Source organism: Siphateles boraxobius, unplaced genomic scaffold (genome assembly GCF_051911475.1).
Source record: "Siphateles boraxobius isolate OS27281-9 unplaced genomic scaffold, OSU_SipBor_1 264, whole genome shotgun sequence".
NCBI classification, from domain to species: domain Eukaryota; kingdom Metazoa; phylum Chordata; class Actinopteri; order Cypriniformes; family Leuciscidae; genus Siphateles; species Siphateles boraxobius.
Window position 1 is genome coordinate 27,501 of NW_027508881.1, and position 10,000 is coordinate 37,500.

The 10,000-nt window shown below is 36.8% G+C and overlaps 1 protein-coding gene across 5 annotated transcripts in view; it reads right to left on the reverse strand.

Moving 5' to 3' along the window:
- Nucleotides 1-10,000, reverse strand: part of LOC143752347 (protein Hook homolog 3-like) — a 78,696-nt gene that overhangs the window by 20,422 nt on the left and 48,274 nt on the right. For all 5 annotated transcript variants that reach the window (XM_077245496.1, XM_077245497.1, XM_077245494.1 and 2 more), the window contains 4 exons: nucleotides 9,910-9,994; nucleotides 9,122-9,191; nucleotides 4,582-4,722; nucleotides 4,114-4,201 (listed from right to left, as the gene is read on the reverse strand). In XM_077245496.1, coding sequence (XP_077101611.1) covers nucleotides 4,114-4,201; nucleotides 4,582-4,722; nucleotides 9,122-9,191; nucleotides 9,910-9,994 — 384 coding nt within the window. The remainder of the gene's footprint in view (nucleotides 1-4,113; nucleotides 4,202-4,581; nucleotides 4,723-9,121; nucleotides 9,192-9,909; nucleotides 9,995-10,000) is intronic.

Here is a 10,000-nt window from a genome sequence, read left to right on the forward strand (position 1 = left end):
AAAATTAAAAGCTCTCAATTAATCTCAAAATAAAACATTGCTGCAAAAACTTTCCTGTACTTTCATTTTGAAGGTATAATCACTAAAGACGAAGTGATTGTGAGAAACTATTGCTGTCGAGCTGATCTCTCTCCATTGCTATCTCTATCGCTATCTCTATCTCTATCGCTATCTCTATCGCTATCTCTATCGCTATCTCTATCTCTATCGCTATCTCTATCGCTATCTCTATCGCTATCTCTATCGCTATCTCTATCTCTATCGCTATCTCTATCGCTATCGCTATCTCTATCGCTATCTCTATCTCTATCTCTATCGCTATCTCTATCGCTATCTCTATCGCTATCTCTATCGCTATCTCTATCTCTATCGCTGTCTCTATCGCTATCTCTATCGCTATCTCTATCGCTATCTCTATCGCTATCTCTATCGCTATCTCTATCTCTATCGCTGTCTCTATCGCTGTCTCTATCGCTGTCTCTATCGCTATCTCTATCTCTATCTCTATCGCTATCTCTATCTCTATCGCTATCTCTATCGCTATCTCTATCGCTATCTCTATCTCTATCTCTATCGCTATCTCTATCTCTATCGCTGTCTCTATCGCTGTCTCTATCGCTGTCTCTATCGCTGTCTCTATCGCTGTCTCTATCGCTATCTCTATCTCTATCGCTATCTCTATCGCTATCTCTATCGCTATCTCTGTCTCTATCTCTGTCTCTATCTCTATCGCTATCTCTATCGCTATCTCTATCGCTATCTCTATCTCTATCGCTGTCTCTATCGCTATCTCTATCGCTATCTCTATCGCTATCTCTATCTCTATCGCTGTCTCTATCTCTGTCTCTATCGCTATCTCTATCTCTGTCTCTATCGCTATCTCTATCGCTATCTCTATCGCTATCTCTATCTCTGTCTCTATCTCTATCTCTGTCTCTATCTCTATCGCTATCGCTATCTCTGTCTCTATCGCTATCTCTATCTCTATCGCTATCTCTATCGCTGTCTCTATCTCTATCTCTATCTCTGTCTCTATCGCTATCTCTATCGCTATCTCTATCTCTATCTCTGTCTCTATCGCTATCTCTATCTGTCTCTATCTCTATCGCTATCTCTATCTCTGTCTCAATCGCTATCGCTATCTCTGTCTCTATCGCTATCTCTATCTCTATCGCTATCTCTATCGCTATCTCTATCGCTATCTCTATCGCTATCTCTATCGCTATCTCTATCTCTAACTTTATCTCTATCTCTATCTCTCTCTATATCTCTATCTCTATCGCTATCTCTATCTCTATCGCTATCTCTATCTCTACCGCTATCTCTATCGCTATCATTATCTCTACCGCTATCGCTATCTCTATCGCTATCTCTCTCTATATCTCTATCTGTATCTCTATCTCTATCGCTATCTCTATCTCTATCGCTATCTCTATCGCTATCTCTATCTGTATCTCTATCTCTATCGCTATCTCTATCGCTATCTCTATCGCTATCTCTATCGCTATCTGTATCTCTATCTGTATCTCTATCTCTATCTGTATCTCTATCGCTATCTGTATCGCTATCTCTACTGCTATCTCTATCGCTATCTCTATCGCTATCTCTATCGCTATCTCTATCGCTATCTCTATCGCTATCTCTATCGCTATCTGTATCTCTATCGCTCTCTATCTCTATCTGTATCTCTATCGCTATCTCTATCGCTATCTCTATCGCTATCTCTATCGCTATCTCTATCGCCATCTCTATCGCTATCTGTATCTCTATCGCTATCTCTATCTGTATCTCTATCACTATCTCTATCTCTATCTCTGTCGCTATCTCTATCTCTATCTCTGTCGCTATCTCTATCTCTATCTCTATCGCTATCTCTATCGCTATCTGTATCTCTATCGCTATCTCTATCTCTATCGCTATCTCTATCTCTATCTCTATCTCTATCGCTATCTCTATCTCTATCTCTATCTCTATCTCTATCGTTATCTCTATCGCTATCTCTATCGCTATCTCTATCTCTATCGCTATCGCTATCTCTATCTCTATCTCTATCGCTATCTCGATCTCTATCGCTATCTCGATCTCTATCTCTATCGCTATCTCGATCTCTATCGCTATCTCTATCGCTATTGCTATCTCTATCTCTATCTCTATCGCTATCGCTATCAGGAGTCTGCGGGCGCCAGGTGTTACTGCAGGTGTTTGCTCTAATGTTTCAGATCAACACGATACGGACCTGATTAGTCTCATTTGTCAACATTTGTCTCTGGTGAAGAACATACGCCAGACTTACACGTAAACAGCACGTCTTAAACTACGGTTGGGAATCGGATTCTTGTTATAAAATAGAAATTTTGATTCCTCTTATCGATTCCTTGTATTTCAATATCACTTTAAACCATTGAAGCGCGCGAGGTTTTCTGTGCTCGTGTGTATCAGTATACTGGATCTGGGCGGATCTTAAAGTGACACACTAATATTCCTGCTCTATAATTACACTAATCAAACAGAGAGAAAACTCACTCGTTTTTCACTGAGTAACTTTTGTAATTATGTTTGTAATGAATATTTTATTTAGAAAGTGCAGTGTTATTTTAGTTTCTGTACCTGAATACCTGGAAATCTTAAAACACTGTTTATCTCACTCGTATCTTTGTTCAGTTGTCTCTATTTGTTGTGATTGCTAATTTTTTATTTGTTCTTTTTTAATTACTGAGTGTTTACTTTTCTTTAATAATGCTTGAAATGTATATTAATTAGGCTAGTTGTTTTTCTTTGATATCTTTAAACCAAAGTTAAACGTTTCTTGTGTAAGTGTTCTTTAGCCTGTTGATTTCTGTTCATGATATTCAGCTACAATTAAATGTGAGAGTATCCAAATTTTTTTTTCCATATTGGAATTGAAAATAGGAATCGATAAGCAGAATCGAATCGAATCTTTAACCCAGAGCCGCTGTCTAATCTACAGAGTCAGTAAATCATGGGCTAATTTTATTTCCTGGGTGAACTGTCCCTATAAGTCTAGTAAACGCGGTTAGCTTGCACTGCTGGGTTGTTGGTCTGCATGTAAACAGGACAGTTATCCGCGTGTGTAAACATGCCGAATGACTCCAGTATTGCTGAAGGTGCGGGACGACTCAAACACATGATCATCTGAGAAACAGCTTCGAGATCAGCATTCAGTCTCAGTCAGCAAGAGCATCACTGGGTGGATCATGCTCTGATTATTGGTCTGATGATGCGGCAGCGTGTTCGTTCCGACACACACGCGTGTTTGAGATGCACATGCGATCCAGTGGGAGAAATAAAGCAATCACAAAGCTGCAAAATGCCTGAACGTACTTACAACAGACTGAGAGAGATTTGATGGACAGATAGAGGAGCGCAGACCTGAGTCAACAGACGCCTGTCTCACACACACACACACACACACACACACACACACACACACACACACACACACACACACACACACACACACACACACACAGATGATGATCAAATGAAGCAGACGGTCAGACTAAAGTAACAGACACACGTGTGCTTCTGATGATGATGATGATGATGATGATGAAGGCATCACTCAGCAGGACGACCAATGGCAGGCCTGGATCATGCTACATCATGAGTGACATCACAGTGAAGAGAGAAATGTTAGTACACACACACACACACACACACACACACACACACACACACACACACACACACACACACACACACACACACACACACACACACACACAGCAGGCGTTAGTGCGACACACACGTGATGGAGCCGTTACAGGTCAGTGTGTATCAGGGTTATTCCCGTTTAAACGTGCCGTTAACTATAACTATTAAAAACATGTTTGTTCATTGAAATAAACATGGAATAAAATAAATCTTAGATGGAAAATTAAAACTGAAATCAGTTTAAGACTGTTTGAGTCTCGTCTGCTTCGGTCTCTTTAGGAACCATTAGGAACCATCAGTGAACATGAACTGTGTCTGGTCATATGCTGTGTGTGAGCGAGTGTGTGTGAACGATGAGCTCGTGCTTTCGGCCCCATCACAGCCAATCAGATCCACAGCAGGAGCAATGATGATGATGTCATGAAGCGTGGGACTCACATCATCAGCTTTGGATCCGTGTTCCTGAAGAGATTTCTGCAGCTCCTCCACCTGACACTGACTCGCCAGCAGCTTCTGATTGGCCAGCCTGAGACACACACACACACACACACACACACACACACACACACACACACACACACACACACGAACACACACAAACACACACACACAAACACACTTCAGTTGAGGTCATCTATTCAGTTCACACTCTGCTGTGTGTGTTTGTGTGTGTGTGTGTGTGTGTGTGTGTGTGTGTGTTTCTGTGAGAGAGTGTGTGTGTGTGTGTGTGTACGTGAGAGAGTGTGTGTGTGTGTGTGTGTGTGTGTGTGTGTGTGTGTGTGTGTGTGTGTGTGTGTGTGTGTGTGTGCGTGTGTGAGACCAAGTTAAATGTATTTGCGCAGTGTTATTCACAACATGCACGTTTCAAACTGATGTGTCATAGTCATGAGTGTGTGAGTCCTGAACCTGTTCTCAGTCTCCAGCTCGTTCTTGCGGCTGTTGGAGTCTTCCAGTAAACTCTGCAGGAGAGCGATCTGCTCGTTATCCGAGCCCTCCTGAGCCAGCTTCAGCATCCTATTCTCATGCTGCAGGCGGATCATACGCTCCCTGAGGATACACACACACACACACACACGTCATATAGTGTATGTCATATAGTGTATGTCATATAGTGTATGTCATATAGTGTTTGTCATATAGTGTATGTCATATATGCATCTCATATAGTGTATGTCATATAGTCTATGTCATATAGTGCATCTCATATAGTGTTTGTCATATAGTGCATCTCATATAGTGTATGTCATATAGTGTGTCATATAGTGTTTGTCATATAGTGTATGTCATATATGCATCTCATATAGTGTATGTCATATAGTCTATGTCATATAGTGCATCTCATATAGTGTATGTCATATAGTGTATGTCATATAGTGTATGTCATATAGTGTTTGTCATATAGTGTATGTCATATATGCATCTCATATAGTGTATGTCATATAGTCTATGTCATATAGTGCATCTCATATAGTGTATGTCATATAGTGCATCTCATATAGTGTATGTCATATAGTGTTTGTCATATAGTGTATGTCATATAGTGCATCTCATATAGTGTTTGTCATATAGTGCATCTCATATAGTGTATGTCATATAGTGTTTGTCATATAGTGTATGTCATATATGCATCTCATATAGTGTATGTCATATAGTCTATGTCATATAGTGCATCTCATTAAGTGTATGTCATATAGTGTATCTCATATAGTGTATGTCATATAGTGTATGTCATATAGTGCATCTCATATAGTTTATGTCATATAGTGTATCTCATATAGTGTATCTCATAGAGTGTTTGTCATATAGTGCATCTCATATAGTGCATGTCATATAGTCTATGTCATATAGTGCATCTCAAATAGTGTATGTCATATAGTGCATCTCAAATAGTGTATGTCATATAGTGTATGTCATATAGTGTGTCATACAGTGTATCTCATATAGTGTATCTCATATAGTGTATGTCATATAGTGTATCTCATATAGTGTATCTCATATAGTGTATCTCATATAGTGTATGTCATATAGTGTATCTCATATAGTGTATCTCATATAGTGTATGTCATATAGTGTATCTCATATAGTGTATGTCATATAGTGTATCTCATATAGTGTATGTCATATAGTGCATTTCATATAGTTTATCTCATATAGTGCATCTCATATAGTGTGTCATATAGTGCAACTCATATAGTGTGTCATATAGTGCATCTCATATAGTGCATCTCATATAGTGCATCTCATATAGTGTATGTCATATAGTGCATCTCATATAGTGTATGTCATATAGTGCATCTCATATAGTCTATGTCATATAGTGCATCTCATATAGTGTATGTCATATAGTGCATCTCATATAGTGTATGTCAAATAGTCTATGTCATATAGTGCATCTCATATAGTGCATCTCATATAGTGTATGTCATATAGTGCATCTCATATAGTGTATGTCATATAGTCTATGTCATATAGTGCATCTCATATAGTGTGTCATATAGTGCATCTCATAAAGTGTATGTCATATAGTGCATCTCATATAGTGTATGTCATATAGTCTATGTCATATAGTGCATCTCATATAGTGCATCTCATATAGTGTGTCATATAGTGCATCTCATATAGTGTATGTCATATAGTGCATCTCATATAGTGTATGTCATATAGTGCATCTCATATAGTGTATGTCATATAGTTCATCTCATATAGTGTATGTCATATAGTGCATCTCATATAGTGTATGTCATATAGTCTATGTCATATAGTGCATCTCATATAGTGCATCTCATATAGTGTATGTCATATAGTGCATCTCATATAGTGTATGTCATATAGTCTATGTCATATAGTGCATCTCATATAGTGTATGTCATATAGTGCATCTCATATAGTGTATGTCATATAGTGCATATCATATAGTGTATGTCATATAGTGCATCTCATATAGTGTTTGTCATATAGTCTATGTCATATAGTGCATCTCGTAGAGTGTATGTCATATAGTGCATCTCATATAGTGTATGTCATATAGTTCATCTCATATAGTGTATGTCATATAGTGCATCTCATATAGTGTTTGTCATATAGTCTATGTCATATAGTGCATCTCATATAGTGTATGTCATATAGTGCATCTCATATAGTGTATGTCATATAGTGTATGTCATATAGTGCATCTCATATAGTGTATGTCATATAGTGCATCTCATATAGTGTTTGTCATATAGTGCATCTCATATAGTGTTTGTCATATAGTGCATCTCATATAGTGTATGTCATATAGTGCATCTCATATAGTGTATGTCATATAGTGCATCTCATATAGTGTATGTCATATAGTGCATCTCATATAGTGTATGTCATATAGTGCATCTCATATAGTGTATGTCATATAGTGCATCTCATAAAGTGTATGTCATATAGTGCATCTCATATAGTGTATGTCATATAGTGCATCTCATATAGTGTTTGTCATATAGTCTATGTCATATAGTGCATTTCATATAGTGTATGTCATATAGTGCATCTCATAAAGTGTATGTTATATAGAGCATCTCATATAGTGTATGTCATATAGTCTATGTCATATAGTGCATCTCATATAGTGCATCTCATATAGTGTATGTCATATAGTGCATCTCATATAGTGTATGTCATATAGTCATTGTCATATAGTGCATCTCATATAGTGTATGTCATATAGTGTTTGTCATATAGTGTTTGTCATATAGTGTTTGTCATATAGTGCATCTCATATAGTGTATGTCATATAGTGTATGTCATAGTGTTTGTCATATAGTGTTTGTCATATAGTGCATCTCATAAAGTGTATGTCATATAGAGCATCTCATATAGTGTATGTCATATAGTCTATGTCATATAGTGCATCTCATATAGTGCATCTCATATAGTGTTTGTCATATAGTGCATCTCATATAGTGTATGTCATATAGTGTATGTCATATAGTGTTTGTCATATAGTGTTTGTCATATAGTGTTTGTCATATAGTGCATCTCATATAGTGTATGTCATATAGTCTATGTCATATAGTCTATGTCATATAGTGCATCTCATATAGTGCATCTCATATAGTGCATCTCATATAGTGTATGTCATATAGTGCATCTCATATAGTGTATGTCATATAGTCATTGTCATATAGTGCATCTCATATAGTGTATGTCATATAGTCTATGTCATATAGTGCATCTCATATAGTGTATGTCATATAGTCATTGTCATATAGTGCATCTCATATAGTGTATGTCATATAGTCTATGTCATATAGTGCATCTCATATAGTGCATCTCATATAGTGCATCTCATATAGTGTATGTCATATAGAGCATCTCATATAGTGTATGTCATATAGTCTATGTCATATAGTGCATCTCATATAGTGCATCTCATATAGTGTATGTCATATAGTGCATCTCATATAGTGTATGTCATATAGTCATTGTCATATAGTGCATCTCATATAGTGTATGTCATATAGTGTATGTCATATAGTGTTTGTCATATAGTGCATCTCATATAGTATGTCATATAGTGCATCTCATATAGTGTATGTCATATAGTCATTGTCATATAGTGCATCTCATATAGTGTATGTCATATAGTCTATGTCATATAGTGCATCTCATATAGTGCATCTCATATAGTGTATGTCATATAGTGCATCTCATATAGTGTATGTCATATAGTTTATGTCATATAGTGCATCTCATATAGTGTATGTCATATAGTGCATCTCATATAGTGTATGTCATATAGTGCATCTCATATAGTGTATGTCATATAGTGTTTGTCATATAGTGCATCTCATATAGTGTATGTCATATAGTCATTGTCATATAGTGCATCTCATTTAGTGTTTGTCATATAGTGCATCTCATATAGTGTATGTCATATAGTGCATCTCATATAGTGTATGTCATATAGTCATTGTCATATAGTGCATCTCATATAGTGTATGTCATATAGTCTATGTCATATAGTGCATCTCATATAGTGCATCTCATATAGTGCATCTCATATAGTGTATGTCATATAGAGCATCTCATATAGTGTATGTCATATAGTCTATGTCATATAGTGCATCTCATATAGTGCATCTCATATAGTGTATGTCATATAGTGCATCTCATATAGTGTATGTCATATAGTCATTGTCACATAGTGCATCTCATATAGTGTATGTCATATAGTGTATGTCATATAGTGTTTGTCATATAGTGCATCTCATATAGTGTATGTCATATAGTGTTTGTCATATAGTGTATGTCATATAGTGTTTGTCATATAGTGCATCTCATATAGTGTATGTCGTATAGTGTTTCTCATATAGTGCATCTCATATAGTGTATGTCATATAGTGTTTGTCATATAGTGTTTGTCATATAGTGTTTGTCATATAGTGTTTGTCATATAGTGTATTTCACCTACCGAATCTCTGGTGTGACGATCTCTGCTGCCAGCGAATCAGACGGCTCGTTACTGCCCAGCGGCACCAGACCTGAGGAAACCCCAGTGATCACAAGGCTGCATATCACAGTTATATAATATATATATATATAAAACATACTGTATATCCTTAACCCTCATCAAAATGACCTGAAGCCCTAAAATTATACTGATATTTTTTTTGTGCAGAAAGCTTATTTTATTTCATTTTGATACATTTAGTCTATTTTAATGCAATTTCTTGGAGATGTTCTGCTATTGTTTACTTTATTTACCTTTAAATTACTAGATTTAATCAATATATAATAAATCAATAATAATTTAAGCACATTCCTCACATTCATTCAACTCACAATTTCATGCATAACCCTTTTAATCCAGCTCTAAATGTCTTACATTGGGTGTCTTTGACCTCTTGTAAATAAATAATATATCATATTTCATGACTCTAGACGGGCTTATATCTCTATATGGAGTAATGAGCCGTTCCTCTGGGCCTAAAGCCAGTTCCTTCAGTGTGCAATTAGATAAACATGTAGACATCATAAAGTTTTAGCATTTTTTGAGTTTTTCTATGTGAACTGAAGCATTCCTCGAATCCATTCTATTTTTTTGTGTGTATTCATGGTTCAAGTGCGACAGAGTCCTAGAGTCGGGACCCTCTGATGAACACTCAATTCTTTTAAATTTTTCCAAAATATTTTGCGGGTCAAAATGACCCGAGGGAAGGAAGTTCATTAAATATAAGAGTGTGTGTGTGTGTGTGTCACCTGAGGTCAGCTGATACTCCTGCGCTTTAACACACTTCAGCTCCTCGATCGTCTCCTTCAGAGAGTCTCGCTCCGTCCTCATCCGCTGCAC